The sequence below is a fragment of the Pogoniulus pusillus genome, chromosome 12 (genome assembly GCF_015220805.1).
Source record: "Pogoniulus pusillus isolate bPogPus1 chromosome 12, bPogPus1.pri, whole genome shotgun sequence".
NCBI classification, from domain to species: domain Eukaryota; kingdom Metazoa; phylum Chordata; class Aves; order Piciformes; family Lybiidae; genus Pogoniulus; species Pogoniulus pusillus.
The window spans coordinates 1,379,755-1,398,757 of record NC_087275.1 but is presented as its reverse complement, the minus strand read 5'-3'; the positions used below and the strand labels follow the sequence as shown (position 1 = coordinate 1,398,757).

Sequence of the window (19,003 nt, the reverse complement as noted above, 5' to 3'; positions counted from 1 at the left end):
TGAGTGACCTGTTCTAGTGGGAAGTGTCCTGCCTGTGGGGGGGGGGGTGTGTGTGTGAAACTGTCTGATCCTTGAGGTCCCTTCCAACCTGGGCCATTCTGTGGTTCTAGAATAGACTCTAATCCTTCGTTCCTTTGCGTCACTTTGCTGTGCAAGTCTGGGAACCGAGGGGCAAACAAGGTGAGGTTAGATCTGCTTCTTGGGACAGCCTCTCAGTGAAAAAGTTTAGATGTGTGTGTTTCTGGATACTGTTTCAGCTTACAGTGAATGTGAGAAGCAAGGGAAAACAATATCTGAAGGTTATCTCAAGTTGGGGCAGTCATCAAATTCAGGTTGCCATCTAAACTGAGATCTGTAGATGGGAAGAGCTGGAGCAGAGGGTAAGTTAGGTGCTGTGACTGCGTGAAAACCAGGGGCATTAGATTGAGGCCTGCGAGGAAAAGGTGGGAGACCTCCCTTAGCAGCCTGTTCGGTGTCTCACCACCCTTAATGTGAAGAATTTCTTTCTTGTCCACTAAGAAAAGCTCCATTGAGAAGACTGTTTTGTTTTCTGATAGTTACATATTGATTTGCATTCCACAGTGTATTAATGAAGCAGCATCTCTGAGAGGTGCAGGGTTGTTTAGTCTGGAGAAGAGGAGACTCAGGGCTGACCTCACTGCTGTCTACAACTACCTGCAGGGAGGCTGTAGCCAGGTGGGGTTGGGCTCTTCTGCCAGGCAACCAGCAACAGAAGAAGGGGGGACAGTCTCAAGTTGTGCCAGGGGAAGTACAGGCTGGATGTTAGGAGGAAGTTGTTGTCAGAGAGAGTGATTGGCATTGGAATGGGCTGCCCAGGGAGGTGGTGGAGTTGCCATCCTTGGAGGTGTTGAAGCCAAGCCTGGCTGGGGCACAGTGCCATGGTCTGGTTGATTGGCTAGGGCTGGGTGCTAGGTTGGACTGGATGAGCTTGGAGCTCTCTTCCAGCCTGGTTGACGCTATGATTCTGTTCTGTTACATTAAGCTGTAGGTTACTGGTGACCTGTACATAAATGATGTTTTATAGTGCCAGAGGATGTGTTATTTCCCATCTTTTATTTGCTTTGGAAACTCTAACCTGATACAACCTTCCTCTTTTGTTCTTTCCTCCTTAGGTGTTAACAACCATTCGCTCAGGACACAGGGCAAACATCTTCAGTGCCAAGTTCTTACCATGCACCAATGACAAACAGATTGTCTCTTGTTCCGGAGATGGAGTCATTTTTTACACGAACGTTGAGCAAGATGCGGAGACCAACAGACAATGCCAGTACACCTGCCACTATGGAACTACATACGAGGTACCTCACAACAGGAAATGATGATACCACACCAGCTAGAATGTAGTCTTTTCATGCAATGTCATCCAAAATTTTAAGCAGACTACTGAAAGCTTGATTTCAGCGGGTATCAACTTTTCTTAGAGCTTTGTTGTGCTGTTTCACTTTTAGTGTTTGGGTTTTGGTATGGTGTTGTGATGGTTTGGGTGTTACCTGCCCCCCACACACTTAAGCAAATCACCCTGACCTGGCTCAGTTGCTCTGGAAATTGAATGAAGCTTTGTATTCACAGCTTAGCACAAGACACAAGCAGAGAGTTACAACAGTTACAGCTATAGACAGAAATAGACAAGTTAAAGGTAATACAGAAACACACACACACACACAGTATCACCAAGGTTGGAAGAGACCTCACAGATCATCAAGTCCAACCCTTTACCACAGTGCCCAAGGCTAGACCATGGCACCAAGTGCCACATCCAACCTTGCCTTGAACTGCCCCAGGGACGACGACTCCACCACCTCCCCGGGCAGCCCATTCCAGTGCCCAATGACTCTCTCAGTGAAGAACTTTCTCCTCACCTCGAGCCGAAATTTCCCCTGGCGCAGCCTGAGGCTGTGTCCCCTTGTTCTGGAGCTGGCCACCTGAGAGAAGAGAGCAACCTCCTCCTGGCCACAACCACCCTTCAGGTAGTTGTAGACAGCAATAAGGTCACCTCTGAGCCTCCTCTTCTCCAGGCTAAACAACCCCAGCTCCCTCAGCCTCTCCTCGTAGGGCTTGTGCTCGAGGTCTCTCCCCAGCCTCGTCGCCCTTCTCTGGACACGCTCAAGCATTTCGATGTCCCTCCTAAACTGGGGGGCCCAGAACTGAACGCAGTACTCGAGGTGTGGTCTGACCAGTGCAGAGTACAGGGGCAGAATGACCTCCCTGCTCCTGCTGACCACACCATTCCTGATGCAGGCCAGGATGCCACTGGCCCTGCCCAGGAGGGGCTCCCAACTACCCTTCCACCTTCCTCCCACCCCTCTACCTTGCCCTAGATCTTGCCTTATGTTTAAGGTAGTTTGGAGGGTCAGCCGGGGGGTTAGGAAGCAGATGGATTAGTCACACAGACGGCAGGTTAGGTTAGAGAGAGAAGTGCAGCCCAAAGCCCAGACAGTGACTCTGTTATCTGTTTGTGTTCTTGTTCTTATCCATCTCAGCAAGCCTATGAGTGCAGCAGACATCACCAGTGTTTCCTTTTCACAGCCTGTCATCTGATTCTTCTCACCAAAGCATTCTAGCTAGGCTCAAACTAGTACAGTTGTTTTTGTTGGGTTTGTGGTTTTTTTCCCTTTTTTCTCCCTTTTTGCTTATTTATTTTTCAGTAATTAGAGCATGCTTTAGGAGAGAAGCACATTGTCTGATTCATATGGAGGACTTACCAAAACAGTAGTGGCATTAAGGCCACTTTCTTTGCAGACTATTCACTGAAAGAATCCTCTGAATTGTCTTGTGAATTGGGAGGGCAAAGCTTAGGGCATGAAGCAATGGCTATGCCCCCCAGCTTTCCCAACTTTTCACCTTTTTAATGTCTTTTCCACAATTTAAATCCTTCTAAAGCTTGCTTATTTCCAGTATGTTTGAACTGCTTACTCTGAAAAATAGATTTAGATATTGAGTGCTGTGTCCAGTTCTGGGCTCCTCAATTCAAGAGGTGTTGAGGTACTGAAAGGTGTCCAGGGAAGGGCAATGATGCTGGTGAGGGGCCTGGAACACAGCCCTGTGAGGAGAGGCTGAGGGAGCTGGGGGTGTGCAGCCTGGAGAAGAGGAGGCTCAGGGCAGAGCTCATTGCTGTCTGCTGCTCCCTGAAGGGATGTTGTATCCAGGTGGGGTTGGTCTCTGCTGCCAGGCAACCAGCAGCAGAACAAGGGGACACAGTCTGAAGTTGTGCCAGGGGAGGTTTAGGCTGGATGTCAGGACGAAGTTGTTGGCAGAGAGAGTGATTGGCACTGGAATAGGCTGCTCAGGGAAGTGGTGGAGTCACTGTCCCTGGAGGTGTTGAAGCCAAGCCTGGCTGGGGCACTTAGTGCCATGGTCTGCTTGATTGAATAGGGTTGGGTGATAGATTGGGCTGGCTGAGCTTGGAGTTCTCTTCCAACCTGGTTGATTCTGTGATTCTACAACAAGTTCTGTATTTTGTATTCTAGTAAACTCTTAACAAGTAAATTTCAGGCCAGCACATTCAGAATTTTCTTTCATATATATAGATGAGTGAGGAAGTAAATATTACTTAACTTTAGAAGGTAATCAGCAAAATTTGCTGCTTGTAAAACTGTGCTTAAAATAAAGGAATAAAAATCAGTTAGTTCCTAGGTTATAAATATTCCTTTTTTATTATTATATTTTTTGTCCTTTTGTTTTGTTTTTTCTTAACATTATCCCAGTACACACAGAGGGGAAAAAATCACAAATGCATTGCTTATGAAACTGTTTTAGCTCAGATTTTGTAGCAAGCTTTTCTGTCTCCTCTGTATTAAGGAACGAAACATTCCAAAACATCTGTTAAAAAAATTGGAGGCTCTGCAAGGTCATGTGAAAAAAGAAAAGAACTGAAATATTGCCAGAATTTTTGGCTGTGTAGTACAAGTATCCTTAGGGTTGTACTTACACATGTTCCATTAAAGGTTTTGCCAAAACCATTTCCTGTCTGCAGGGGAACGTTGTAGATCAGTTGACCTTGTGATATTCCCTCTCTTTCTGGGATGTGTGGCTCTGTTGTTGTATGGTTTGGTTTTGCCTGGGTTTATTACAAGGCTTTATTTTCGGGTTTGCAAAACATGGTCCTGGATCCCAGGCTCACATCATCTGCTTTTGTTTTTAAGCTTTGTTTGAGAAACTACTGCTTCCTTAGAATAGCAGCAGTCATCTGGCCTCAAACCAGAAGCTTCAATCCCCTCAGTTTTTGCTGAAGTTCACTGTATATAGTAGTCTGTATGCTAGACTGGATTCTGCAGGCTGTTGGCTGCATGTTCCCTGTGCCTCAAATGAAGCCTGCCTTTTCATAAGAACATCTGGAGACTGAAATGCTATTTCTTGAAGATGAAATGTCCAGGGAGGTGGTGGAGTCGCTGTGCCTGGAGGTGTTGAAGCAAAGCCTGGCTGGGGCACTTAGTGCCATGGTCTGATTGATTGGCCAGGGCTGGGTGCTAGGTTGGACTGGATGATCTTGGAGTTGTCTTCCAACCTGGGTGATTCTATGATTCTATGACTTTTAGCCTGTGATATGAGATGCCAACTGTCTCTTTGCAAGGTGTCATCAGTAATGCTGGTAATGCACATCACAAGCTACTAAACCAGCAAGAGGTACAAGAACTTAAACTTGCCCAAAGAGACTGTAAAAGTTAAAAAATCGTGGAAGAAGCAAATCAAGATACATACTCAGTTGTTGTCTGTATGGAATGACTGTAGCTAAACGGTAACTATGTGTAGGAATATTCAAACTCATTTCTTCAAAGTCATTAGTTGAAGAGAGTGTGGAGGTTTGACTGCTCTATTGCACAGTCAAAATGTTGGTATTTGGGATGCTTTCTGTTCAGCAAATAATGTTAACAAAGGCATTATTGTTGTTTTGAATGACAGTAGAGTGATGCTGTTTTGCTCATGCTGTTTTTAAATGCACTTAATAGGAGTAACCATTGGATACTGGAATGGGCTGCCCGGGGAGGTGGTGGAGTTGCCGTCCCTGGAGCTGTTCAAGGCAAGATTGGACGTGGCACTTGGTGCCATGGTCTAGCCTTGAGCTCTGTGGTAAAGTCTTGGACTTGCTGATCTGTGAGGTCTCTTCTAACCTTGGTGATACTGTGATACTGTGACTTTGTTTGTAACAGGTTAAAACGCTGTGAACTGGTTAAGGAGCCTGTTTCCCCACACGACCAAAGTGAGGGAAAAGTAACATGCACTCAAAAAAGCTCTCTGGGTAGAGTTGAGATGAAATGAGTTCAATATATAAATCATAGAGTCAAGCAGATTGGAAGAGACCTCCATACTCATCCAGGCCAAGCTATCACCCAGCTCTATACAGCCAACTAGACCATGGCACTGAGTGCCTCATCTGATCTTACTTTGAACACCTCCAGGGACAGTGACTCCACCACCTCCCTGGGAGGTGATGTGATAGCAGAATGCACAATTACCTCAGACCATTTGCAGAAAAGGCATTAGAAAGCAAGCAGCAGCAAGCAAGGCAAACCACTGCATCATTCCCCTTCATAACGCCATCCACCAGGGAAAAAGCCAACACCCAAAGCCTGGCACCCAAAAGCAGCAATCAGAACAGGAAGCCTCTCCTGTTATAATCTGACTTCCAAGCCCCATAGTACTTTGCTTCAGCCAGCACTTTCATTCTGAGGCTGGCATGAGGCAGGACAGTATAAATAGCAGCACATTTAAGCTAAACTCATAACACTATGTCTCTTTTGGAACTTATTTTTCTTTGTCTATTTTGCAGTGAGGTTTAACATACTTGAGCTCTCTCCAAACAGTCTTTGAAAAGACAGGTTTAAGAAACATATTGAGAAGTACTTTTTATAAAGTCTTTGTTACTGTCTGAAACCTGGTGGGCAGCAGAGCCAATGGCATCCTGGGCTGGCTCAGGAGCAGTGTGGGTAGCAGGACAAGGGAGGTTCTTCTGCCCCTGTGCTCAGCACTGCTCAGGCCACACCTTGAATGTTGTGTCCAGTTCTGAGCTCCTCAATTCAAGAGAGATGTTGAGGTGCTGGAAAGTGTCCAGAGCAGGGCAATGAAGCTGGTGAGGGGCCTGGAGCACAGCTGAGGGAGCTGGGGGTGTGCAGCCTGCAGCAGAGGAGGCTCAGGGCAGAGCTCATTGCTGTCTACAGCTACCTGAAGGGAGGCTGTAGCCAGGAAGGATTGGGCTCTTCTGCCAGGCAAGCAGCAACAGAACAAGGGGACAGAGTCTGAAGCTGTGCCAGGGCAGGTCTAGGCTGGATGTTAGGAGGAAGCTGTTGTCAGAGAGAGTGATTGGCATTGGAATGGGCTGCCCAGGGAGATGGGGGAGTCACAATCCCTAAAGGTGTTGAAGCCAAGCCTGGCTGGGGCACTTAGTGCCATGGTCTGGTTGCTTGGCCAGGGCTGGGTGCTAGGTTGGGCTGGCTGAGCTTGGAGGTCTCTTCCAACCTGCCTGATTCTATGATTCTGGTGCTCAAACATTCAGTGCCTGTGTTAGTGCTGTGTGGTGTAGCAGACCTTTCTTTAAGCGTGTGACAGTATCTGAAAGTATAATAAATAGCAGGAGTTTTACAAGCTGTGTCTCAGTGTCAGCTTCTGACATAACACAACTTTGTCACTGAGAAGTTTCTGGAGCGGGAAAATGATTTCAAAATGTGACTTTACCATCCAGCTGTATGTAACCACAGCATCCTATTAAATATAGAACTCGACTCATTGGTTCTTTAAATAACCGCAGCTGGCATCGTCTGTCCCTGACGTAACTGCGCTAAATTTGAACCTGCTTAGGATTTATACTCCACCTTAAAACTGAAGTTTGTGACAGTTCGAGGCACTACAGACCCCACTGAAACAGAGGAACGTGGAAACCTGTGTGCTTTGTTAGGAACTGTGAGATAATTGTACATTTGTTTTTAAATCTGGAGCAGAGCAAAGTAGAGAGGGAGAAGGAAGCTCTTGAAATGTTTCTGGAGAACTCGTTGTTTGTACAAGACCACTGCAAGTTTATTTTTACTCAGCTCAATGCTTTTCTGTATTTCCCTACATGTTAATTGCTTTTGAGAAACAGAATGTGCCTTTCTGGACGGCTCTTGCCTCCCCACTTCCAACACAGTAATGTGCTCATGTAGCTACACGTTTTAAAAACAACATAGAAACTTGCTTTTTACTTAGGATGTTTGTAACGTGTACTTGTTGGACTTAAGTACAGTAACAAGGACTCTTTAATTGGAGGAGTCTGCTCCTTATCAACAGAGAAACTGAAAAGCACTTGTGGTTTTAAACACCACCTGTCCAACTCAACGTGTGCAAGCAGAGGTATGTGCTTGTTGTGCAGGCAGGGAATTCCTGTGGCCCAGGCAGGAGTCACACAAAGAGAATGGTTTGGTTTTCCTGAACACCCTGCCCCAGACTAGATGCAGAACTTGTGCAGGTTTGGTTACAGGTTCTGATTCCTTCAGGAGTTCTTCAAAGGACATTGTGGACGAATTCAGAGGTTTAGGAAGTCAGGAGCTGGAAAAGGCTAAGCTACAAGCACAGCTTTACCCCACTGTCAGTCAGGCTGAGCAGAGCATTGAGGGAGCAGCAGGCTCTGCTCACACAGCTGAGAGAGGTATTCGGCAGTGATCCCTTGCTGGATTTCTCTGCGGCTCGGCTGCCTCCTGGCACTGCAGGCAATATCCAATGGTCTGGATGCAGGCAGCAGCCCAAGGCCAGTGGCAAAGCTGCCAAGCTCAGCAATGTCTCTGGACACAGCTGCCACAGGACAGGGATTCATGGAAGCGAAGCCACCTCAGCAGCAGCAACAGGAGAGAGCCAAACTGCTGGGGTCTCACCAGTCAGGAAGGCAGCCAGTTGGCTGTGATATGGTCAGAGAGCAGCCAGGTCTGGGTGCCACCAGCAGCTCTCTCCCAGGACTTGCCAAGCTTGCAGGTCTGCACAGAATGGTGCAGAGTGGGGAAAAACATCCAAAGGCAGAGATGGTGCAAAACCAAGAGCTGTGCAAAAGGCAGGAGCCATCCCAAAGCAGGGAACTCTGTCATGGCAGGAACCTGTGCTGTTGGGAGCTCTGTCAAGGTGGGAACCCCCTCCTGCCCTCTCTCTTGCTCTGTTTATGCTTTTCTAGACAAAGTGCCCATTTGCCATTCTATCCTGGGCCAAAAACCCAGCCAAGCCCCAGCCTGACTCCAGTGTGGGCTCCCACATGGGTCAGTGCACCTGCAGAAAGGCCTCCTGCTGTTTGTTCCCCCTTCAAACCCGCAGAGCTGGGGGTGAGAGGGAAGCAGTTTTTGTGCTGCCTTCTCCTTCCGATTCAAACCCACAGGGGAGGGAGAGGGGGAGAAGAAAGGAATTTGGAGTGCTCTGGAAGACTACTGCTTTATTACATGTATGGCTGTGTGAGCAAAATGAGCTCTAGCTACTAGAAATAAGAGCTGGCTGGGTTACAGCACGTTCAGCAGCGCGCTTGGAGCAGAGGGCAGGTTTGCATGGAAGCCATCGGTACGCAGCAGAGGGGCTGCAGGCACTCGGTGGGTTCAAGAGCAATTGCTGGCTGTGTAGCTACCCCAAGAAAGCTCCTTTGGGTGATGTTCACTGTTTTGTGCTGTGGAAGAACGGCTGCAGGTGAGATGTTGCTGTTCCATTGCTGCTGAGGTGTGGAGGCTGGAGTGAAGCTGCCGCTGCTGTTCACACCGTGCTGCAGTCAGGCCAGCTTCAGAAATGGAAGCGCTAACTGCAGCAAGGTGTTACAGGGCTTGAAGTTCAGACTGCAACATGGCAGGCTGCCGGTAGGGCTGCTGCCTGTACAGGGTTAACCCTCCAGGGGCAGTGACCTGGAACCTGACTCCAGGTGGTCTTGACCCCTCCCCAGGGGTGGGTCTGAACAGATGGTTCACGGTTAGCCCACTCCTCCTTCCTGCCTAAAGGCCTATGGAAGCAGGGGAAATTGCTGTTTGCTCTCTCCCTGCCTCCCTGCCTACCAGCATCACCCTCCTGTCCCTGGTTCTTACCACGTGGCCATCACCCACGAGGCAGACAAACACATTACCATCAAAATCTGGCTGTGTTTACACAGTTTGTGTTTGTTTTCCCTTCCCTATACCTTTGTAACTTCTCTACCTCAGATACCTTTTTAATTTATTGCTAAACTTTTCTTCTTTTTAACTTCCAAATCAGAGTAAGATTATTTATTTGGGTGTGCTTACCTTCCTCTCTCTGTACAGCGAATTCCTTTCTCTTGGGAAAGAAGGGGAAGAGGGAAGGGCACTCAATAAATTGTTATTGGTTCTATCAAATATATTTGAGTCTCTGGGAGTTTAAATTGGAACCAAGACACTGCTCATGGGTTCTTGGGTGTTGGCTCTTTGTTCTGCGTGCATGATGATGGAACAAGTCAGGTAGCTGCTAGTTTTGGTTTTGTTTTATATTGGTTATTTTCCTGTATTTCACTGCACTTCTTCTGCAAATAGGCTAAGCTAAAGTAATCAGGCTTTGTATGATTGGATTAGATTATTAGCTAAGGTGTAATTATGCATTGTGATTACAATATCTTATATTACATTAAACTCTTACCATAGAATCAGAGAATGGTTTAGGTTGGAAGGGACCTCAAGGATCATCCAGTTCCAACCCCCTGCCATAGGCAGGGTCACCTCCCACTACAGCAAGTCTCTCAAGGCCTCATCCAGCCTGGCCTTTAACAGCTCCAGGAAGGTTGTGGAGCGCAGAATCACAGAATATGATTGAAGATGTGATCACATTGGGTGATTCTGTGCTCCACAACCTCCCTGGGCAACCTGTGCCAGTGTCTCACCACACTCACTGCAAAGAACCCTTTCCTAACATCTGGTTTCAGTCTTCCCCCCTGGCAGTTTAAACCCATTCCCCCTTGTCCTGGCATTACAAGATCTTGTCAATAGTCCCTCCCCAGCCTTCCTGTAGCCCCCTTCAGATACTGGAAGGCCACTATAAGTTTGCCTTGAAGCCTTCTCTTCTCCAGGCTGCACAGCCCCAACTCTCTCAGCCTGTCCTCGGAGCAGAGCTGCTGCAGCCCTCTCAGCATCTTGGTGGCCTCCTCTGCACTGGCTCCAACACTTCCATGTTCTGCTTGTGCTGGGGGCTCCAGAACTGCACCCAGGACTGTAGGTGGGATCTGACATGCCCAGTTTTAACTTCATTAGTATCAACCTGTTTTGAAGATGAAGCAGTTCTTACCTCCTTATTTCAAATATAACAGCTTGGCCTGTGTCATAACTGCTTCCTTCTTTACTGCTGCTCAGACTGCTGCTGCTTTTGTTTCCAGGTTGTTGGTATTTCTGCAGGTGCTAACACTTGTGGGTTTTTTTGGCAGATTATGACAGTACCAAACGATCCCTATACTTTCCTCTCTTGTGGTGAAGACGGCACTGTAAGATGGTTTGATACTCGAATCAAAACAAGTTGCACAAAGGAAGATTGTAAAGATGTAAGAGTGAAATCTTTTACTAAAGATGACCTAAATGTAGAGCTGTACATCATACAAACATAGGATATGAATGCTGGTAAGGCTTTTAGAAATGATAGGTCTCAGAGTCCTTGGTGGAGATGGCAACATGTTTCCCAAGAATCAAAACCAAAAGTCTGGGGAGTCTTTTTATCCTTCCTTTTTTTTTCTTCCCCCCACTTTTTAGTTTGTGTTATTGGAGTACCTTACTTTATGAACTTTGATGGGAAACTTCAGATATGATTAAAGTTTAATCTCTTGCTCTCCTTTATGTTAGATTCTATAGAGTGCAGAGTTGGAGGCAAAACATTAGCTTTGACAATCAACTGCAGCCCTGGATTCCTGAGCATCTTTTGTTCCTCCATTACAAAAAGGGGGGGGGAATTAATAATTAATTAATAATTAATTAATAATTAATTATACTAGATCAAATTAGTCATTGGTATTACTCCCAAGAGGGCAAGGTGTTTGTGATGTCCATTGTGTTTTCATTTCACAACTAGTTTTTCTCCCGTTCAGTATTAAAGCCAACACCAAATTATGTCTTGCTACTGTCAGTTAGTTTTGTTCCAAGTATGCTTTGTGCATATTCACCACTTCTGGGGTTTCTTTCTGTCTTTTCCTCTATTCAGTTATTTGCTCCTGTAGGAAATCCTTTAAATCCATTTAGATTGTTTCTGTGTATTTAGTACTTTTCTGACTCAGCAGTTACCCAGGTCTCCATAGGAAAATCCAAGCTGCAACCTAGCTCATACGTCTGCAGTTGTCACACTTTCCTGTTCTGAAATGTTTGTTCCTGGGGGTTGTTTACTTTATTTTATCTTCTCTTTTTTTGTTTCAACATTCCAAGGTCTGTGACATTTCTTTCTCCAGTATTTTCCCTTCTTCGTAGTGGCTTTTCTGTTTGACTTGTTTGCAGTCTGTCTTCACAGACCCAGCTAGCTTTCTCAAAACCTCTTTGACTGTAATGGGCTTGTGCCCTGAGACAAGAAGTAGAGCTAAGGTGAGTGTTTTCAGAGCTGTTGTTTGAAGGCAGTGCTCTGGTTTCTTCCAGGACATTTTGATTAACTGCCGGCGAGCCGCCACTTCGGTGGCCATCTGCCCGCCCATCCCCTACTACCTCGCTGTAGGCTGCTCGGACAGCTCAGTAAGGATATATGATCGGAGGATGCTTGGAACAAGAGCAACAGGTAGGAGCTGTACCTTGCAGTAAACGTCTCTAACCATTGGTGCTTCCATCTGCAGGCTCTTCTTTTCCAGGGTAGATAGAGACTGACTGAAGTGTTAGACTGCAGGACAGCAGATTGCTCTGGGAAGTACAGTTTCATAGAATCATAGAATGGGTTAGGTTGGGAGGGACCTCAAGGATCATCCAGTCCAACCCCCTGCCATAGGCAGTGACACCTCCCACTAGAACAGGTCGCTCAAGGCCTCATCCAGCCTGGCCTTGAACACCTCCAGGGAGGGAGCAGCCACAACCTCTGTGGGCAACCTGTGCCAGTGTCTCACCACCCTCACTGCAAACAACCCTTTCCTAACATTTAGTTTAAATCTCCCCCCTGCCACTTTAAACCCATTCCTCCTCATCCTGTCATTACAAGACCTTGTCAATAGTCCCTCCCAAGACCTCCTGGAGCCCCCTTCAGATACTGCAAGGTCTTCTCAAAGCCTTCTCTTCTCCAGGCTGCAGAGCCCCAACTCTCTCAGCCTGTCCTCACAGCAGAGCTGCTGCAGCCCTCTCAGCATCTTGGTGGCCTCCTCTGGATTGGCTTCCACTTCCAGGTCCTCCTTTTGTTGGGGGCTGCAGAACTGCCCCCAGGAGTGCAGGTGGGGTGTGAGGAGAGCAGAGCCAAGGGGCAGAATCCCCTCCCTTGCCCTGCTGCCCACACTGCTCTTGCTGTAGCCCAATGTAGGCTCCTGTTGAGCTTTTCATCAGCCCAGACCCCCAGGTCCTGTTCCTCAGGGCTGCTCTCAGCCATTCCGCTACCCAGTCTGGAGTTGTGCTTGGGATTGCACCCACCCAGGTTCAGGACCTTACACTTGGCTTTGTTGAATGTCCTGAGGTTGGCATTTTGATATCTCTTGCTGCTATTGGCTGACCAATAGCAAGAGATAAAATCACCCCTAGAACCAATCCTAAGTTACTTCACCAAAAAAGGGAGATGCAGATGCCCAGCATCCCTGACCTGTGCTCACCAAAGACAAAGAAGGCTGCATAACAAGGTCTAATATGGCCTGTATAATAGACTGAGAGGTGCCAAGGCTTTTGTCTGCTTTCTCGCTTCTTCCAGCCAGAACAAAAGGGAGGGAGGCAAGGTGGATATTCTGGCAGCTGTTTAGGACATGTCTTGGATATGTGATTCTGGTGTAATTTGGCCCTTCCTCCACAGTTGCACACGTTAATACACATTGCTGTGCACACACATTCATACAAGCAATCAGTGTCACAAAGTCTCATTTCTTGCAGCACTCTCTTGTTAATCATTGTGATGATCTCAACAAGCTGGCTGAGCTTGTTGAGAGGGCTTTAAACTAGAATGGAAGGGGGAGGGGGTTAAACATGACAGCACCAGAGATAAATCAAAGGGAATTGAGGATGGTAGGCTACAGCTAGGGGTAAAAGCAGCAGCCCAGCTGAAGTGCAGTACACTAATGCACGCAGTATGGGTAACAAACAAGAGGAGCTGGAAGCTCTGGTGCTGGAGGAAAACTGTGATGTTGTTGCCATCACTGAAACGTGGTGGGATGGCTCACATGATTGGAGTGCTGTAATCAATGGCTACAGACTCTTCAGGAGAGACAGGCAAGGGAGAAAGGGCGGGGGAGTGGCTCTGTATATTAGGGATGCTCTGGATGTCGTGGAGGTAGAAATCAAGGATGATCAAGTTGAGTCATTATGGGTAAGACTTAAGGCGAAGGCCAACAAGGCTGATATCCTGGTTGGAGTCTGTTACAGACCACCCAACCAGGAAGAAGAGGTTGATTTATTACTCTTTAAGCAACTGGAGGCTGCCTCAAGATCCCCTGCCCTTGTTCTGGTGGGCGACTTTAACCTACCAGACATCTGCTGGGACTTAAACACTGCAGAGAAGAAGCAGTCTAGAAGGTTTCTGCAATGTGTGGAAGACAACTTCCTATCCCAGCTGTTACGTGAGCCTACCAGGGGGGCAGCCCTGCTTGACCTGCTGCTCACAAATAGAGAGGGGCTGGTGGGGGATGTGGTGGTTGGAGGCTGCCTGGGGTCCAGTGACCATGAAATTATAGAGTTTTCAATACATGGAGAAACCAGGAGGGGATCAACAGAACCTCCACACTGGACTTCCAAAGGGCAGACTTCAGCCTATTTAAGGAACTAATTCAGAAAGTTCCTTGGGAAAGAGCCCTTAGAAACAAAGGGGTCCAGGAAGGTTGGAGCTGCTTCAAGAAAGAACTCCTGAAGGCACAGGAGCAGGCAGTGCCACTGAGCCGGCAGAGGAGCCGAGGAGGGAGGCAGCCAGGCTGGATGGGCAGGCAGCTGCTGAAGGAATTAAAGATTAAAAAGAAAGTGTATCACCTTTGGAAAAGAGGGGAGGTGTCCCAGGAGAAGTTCAAGGAGGTTGCTAGGTCTTGTAGAGGAAAAATTAGAGAGGCAAAAGCCCACTTGGAGCTCAGGCTGGCCACAGCTGCCAAGGAAAATAAAAAGTGTTTCTTTAAATATATGAATGGCAGAGAAGGGCCAAGGACAACCTCCAGTCCTTACTAGATAGAGATGGGAACATAGTGACAAAGGATGAGGAAAAGGCAGAGGTGCTTCACACCTTCTTTGCCTCAATCTTCACTAGTGGGACAGGTTGTCTCCAGGACAGCTGGACTCCTGAAGTGGTGGATGGAGTCAGGGACCAGTACAGTCTCCCTCTAATCCATGAGGAAGCAGTAAGGGACCTGCTGCGTCATTTGGATCCTCACAAGTCCATGGGACCGGATGGGATCCACCCTAGGGTGCTGAGAGAGCTGGCAGCTGAGCTGGCCAAGCCACTCTCCATCATTTATCAGCAGTCCTGGCTCACTGGAGAGGTCCCTGAAGACTGGAAGCTGGCCAATGTGATCCCATACACAAGAAGGGTCAAAAGGAGGAGCCAGAAAACTACAGACCTGTGAGCCTGACCTCAGTGCCAGGCAAGGTCATGGAACAGGTCATCTTGGGTGCCATCACAAAGCACCTACAGGATAGCCAAGGGATCAGGCCCAGCCAGCATGGGTTTAGGAAGGGCAGGTCCTGCCTCACCAACCTGATCTCCTTTTATGATGAGGTTACCTGCCTGGTGCATGTGGGGAAGGCTGTGGATGTAGTCTACCTGGACTGCAGCAAAGCCTTTGACACTGTCTGCCACAAGAAGCTCCTAGCCAAGCTGGCAGATCGTGGTTTGGACAGATTCACTCTGTGCTGGATCAAGAACTGGCTGGATGGCAGAGCTCAGAGAGTGGTGGTGAATGGTGCCACATCCAGTTGGCAGCCAGTCACAAGTGGTGTTCCCCAAGGATCAGTGCTGGGCCCAGTCCTGTTCAATATCTTTATTGATGATCTGGACGAGGGCATTGAGTCCAGCATCAGTAAGTTTGCAGATGACACCAAGCTAGGAGCAGGTGTTGATCTGTTGGAAGGTAGGAGAGCCCTGCAGAGGGACCTGGCCAGGCTGGATGGGTGGGCAGAGGCCAATGGGATGAGATTTAACAAGGCCAAGTGCAGGGTTCTGCACTTCGGCCACAATAACCCCAAGCAGTGCTACAGGCTGGGGACTGAGTGGCTGGAGAGCAGCCAGGAGGAAAGGGACCGGGGGGTACTGGTAGATAGTAAGCTGAAGATGAGCCAGCAGTGTGCCCAGGTGGCCAAGAGAGCCAATGGCATCCTGGCCTGACTCAGGAGCAGTGTGGCCAGTAGGACAAGGGAGGTTCTTCTGCCCCTGTACTCAGCACTGGTCAGGCCACACCTTGAGTACTGTGTCCAGTTCTGGGCCCCTCAATTCAAGAAAGATGTTGAGGTGCTGGAACATGTCCAGAGAAGGGCAACAAAGCTGGTGAGGGGCCTGGAGCACAAATCCTATGAGGAGAGGTTGAGGGAGCTGGGCCTGTTTAGCCTGCAGAAGAGGAGGCTCAGGGGTGATCTTATTACTGTCTACAACTACCTGAAGGGGCACTGTAGCCAGGTGGGGGTTGGCCTCTTCTCCCAGGTAACCAGCAATAAAACAAGGGGACACAGTCTCAAGTTGTGCCAGGGTAGGTCTAGGCTGGATGTTAGGAAGAAGTTCTTCACAGAGAGAGTGATTTCCCATTGGAATGGGCTGCCCAGGGAGGTGGTGGAGGCACCGTCCCTGGGGGTCTTCAAGAAAAGACTGGATGAGGCACTTAGTGCCATGGTCTAGTTGACTGGCTAGGGCTGGGTGCTAGGTTGGACTCGATGATCTTGGAGGTCTCTTCCAACCTGGTTGATTCTATGATTCTATGATGGAACAGAAAGGAAACAGTAAAGATGGTCCAGTAAGTGAAAATACCCCTCTCACCAGGCTAATGCTCTCATAAGGTCTCTCCCATTCATCTTACTGTGCCCAGTAAGATCATGGAGCAGATCCTCCTGGAGGCACTACTGAGACAGGAGAGTAGTGAGGAGGTGATTGGCTACACTCAGCATGGCTGCACCAAGGGCAAATCCTGCCTGACAAACCTGGTGGCCTTCTATGAACAGGTCACAACACTAATAGATGAGGGGTGAGCAACTGATGCCATTTACTTGGATCTGAGCAAGGCTTTGACTCTGTCCTGCACCACATCCTGGTCTCCAAGCTGGTGACACATGGGTTTGATGGGTGCAGCACTGGATGGATAAAGAACTGGCTTGATGGCTGCACCCAAAGAGTGGCTGTCAATGGCTCCATGGCCAAGTGGAGTCCCACAGGGATCAGTCCTGGCACCAGTTTTGTTCATCATCTTTGTGGGTGCCATGGACAGAGGCACTGAGTGCATCCTCAGCAAGTTTGCTGACCACACCAAGCTGTGTGGTGCAGCAGCCAGGCTGGAGGTCAGGGATCCATCCAGAGGGACCTGGACAGGCTGCAGAGGTGGGCACAAACCAAGCTCAGGAGGTTCAACAAGACCAAGGGCAAGGTCCTGCAGCTGGGTCAGGGCAATGCCAAGCACAACTCCAGGCTGGGCAGTGAGTGGCTGGAGAGCAGCCCTGAGGAGAGGGACTTGGGGGTGCTGCTGGAGGAGAAGCTCAACAGGAGCCAGCAGTGTGCACTTGCAGCCCAGAAAGCCAAGCAGAGCCTGGGCTGCAGCAGCAGAAGTGTGGCCAGCAGGGCCAGGGAGGGGATTCTCCCCCTCTGCTCTGCTCTGCTGAGACCCCACCTGGAGTACTGCATCCAGCTCTGGAGCCCCCATTGCAAGAGGGCTGTGGAGATGCTGGAGAGTGTCCAGAGCAGGGCCAGGAGGATGCTCAGAGGCTGCAGCAGCTCTGCTGTGAGCACAGACTGAAAGAGTTGGGGCTGTGCAGGCTGGAGCAGAGGAGGCTCCCAGGTGACCTTCTTGTGGCCTTCCACGATCTGAAGTGGGCTACAAAAAAGCTGGGGAGGGACTTTTGAGGCTGTCAGGAAGTGCCAGGAGTGGGGGGAATGGAGCAAAGCTGGAGGTGGGGAGAGTGAGGCTGGAGGTGAGGAGGAAGTTGTTGAGCATGAGAGTGGTGAGAGGCTGGAATGGGTTGCCCAGGGAGGTGGTTGAGGCCCCATGGCTGGAGGTGTTTGAGGCCAGGCTGGCTGAGGCTGTGTGCAGCCTGCTCTAGGGTAGGGTGTTCCTGGGCATGGCAGGGGGGTTTGATTTTTTTACAAGGTGAAGTCTTGTAGGAGTAGGCAGGAACCTGTTGGATTTTCTTTTAAACTTTGCTTTGCTGCTCATGTTAAATGAGATATTAAACTGCACTTCTGTGGTCAAGGGCAGATTGTTGTGCATTCTAAGCCACCACAGGTGTGCCAGATGGGAAACAGTTACTTGGATAGTGTGAGGTTTTGGGAGGGTCTGCTGTAATCAGTTACCTTCTAACGGGTAACTTCATCCCTTCACAAACTTGTCCTTCTGGAACTTCAGATGATTTGCTGTGTGGAACGGAGATGAGTTGCAGGGGGAGCATGGCAGTCCCCAGCATGCTGTGTAGTTCTGCTGTTGCAAAGTGACAGCATTGCTATGTCTCAGAGAACACCTACTGTTTTTCTAGCATATAGAGCAGAAAAGAGGAGGTGGATGTCCTAATCTTTACATCATGAATGTCTTTCTCCTGTGGGTGTCAATAGATTTGTGTTATTACTGTGTGAACATCTTAGCTTTCAAAACTTCCGTTTGCACTGCATTTGACAGGTAGCACCCACACACTCCTGAGGGGGGTTGGGAGCTGGTTGAAGGAAAGAAGCCAGAGAGTTGTGGCCAATGGGATGGAGTCTAGTTGGAGGCCTGTGACTAGTGGAGTCTCACAGGGGCCAGTACTGGCACCAGTTCTGGTCAATATATTCATCAATGAGCAGGCTGAGGGCACAGAGTGCCCTGGCAGCAAGTCTGCTGCTGACACCAAACTGGGTGGAGTGGCTGCCCCACCAGGAGGTTGTGCTGCCATTCAGCCAGACTGGGACAGGCTGAAAGCTGGGCAGGGAGAAATGGAATGAAATTCAACAAGGGCAAGTGCAGTGTCTGGCACTTGGGAAAGAACAACCCCAAGGAGCAGTATAGGTTGGGGACTAACCTGCTGAAAGGCAGCAAAGGGGAAAAGGCTCTTGGGGTCCTAGTGGATGGGAGGTTGCCCATGAGCTGGCAGTGTGCTCTTGTGGCCAAGAGGGCCAATGCCATTCTGGGGTGTATTAGAAGGGCTGTGGAGAGTAGGTTAATAGAGGTTCTCCTTCCCTGGTGAGGCTGCATCTGGAGTACTGTGTATAGTTCTGGGCCTCCAGTTCAAGAGGGACATAGAACTGCTTGAGAGTGTCCAGCACAGAGCCACAAAAATGATGAAAGGAATGGAACAGCTCTGTTAGGAGGAGAGCCTGAGGGAGCTGGGGCTGTGCTGCTGGGAGAAGAGGAGCCTGAGAGGTGACCTCATCAAATATGTAAAGAGTGAGTGCCAGGAGGCTGGAGCCAGGCTCTGCTGGGTGATGTCCAGTGACAGGACAAGGGGTTAATGGGTGGAAGCTGAGGCACAGGAAGTTCCATGTAAGCACAAGGAGGAATTTTTTCCCTGGGAGGGTGACATAGCACTGGAAGAGGCTGCCCAGAAGGGTTGTGAAGTCTTCCTCTCTGGAGATATTCAGAACCTGCCTGGATGCATTCCTGGGTGATCCTGCTCTGGCAGGGGGGTTGGACTGGATGGTCTGTTGAGGTCTCTTCCAGCCCCTGACGTTCTGTGATTCTGAGTACAAGATACAAGAATCTATTAGCATGTGTGGTTTTTATGTGGTTTTGATAATGTATGCTGTGTTTGTAAACAGAACCCTA

The 19,003-nt window shown here is 48.8% G+C and overlaps 1 protein-coding gene across 3 annotated transcripts in view; it reads left to right on the top strand.

Annotated features, from left to right (window-relative positions):
- DCAF6 (DDB1 and CUL4 associated factor 6) overlaps positions 1-19,003 on the top strand; it is a 113,088-nt gene that overhangs the window by 30,363 nt on the left and 63,722 nt on the right. For 2 of the 3 annotated variants that reach the window (XM_064152236.1, XM_064152237.1), the window contains exons 4-6: positions 1,134-1,319; positions 10,373-10,486; positions 11,559-11,694. In XM_064152236.1, coding sequence (XP_064008306.1) covers positions 1,134-1,319; positions 10,373-10,486; positions 11,559-11,694 — 436 coding nt within the window. The remainder of the gene's footprint in view (positions 1-1,133; positions 1,320-10,372; positions 10,487-11,558; positions 11,695-19,003) is intronic. The other variant, XM_064152238.1, reaches the window with a different exon arrangement.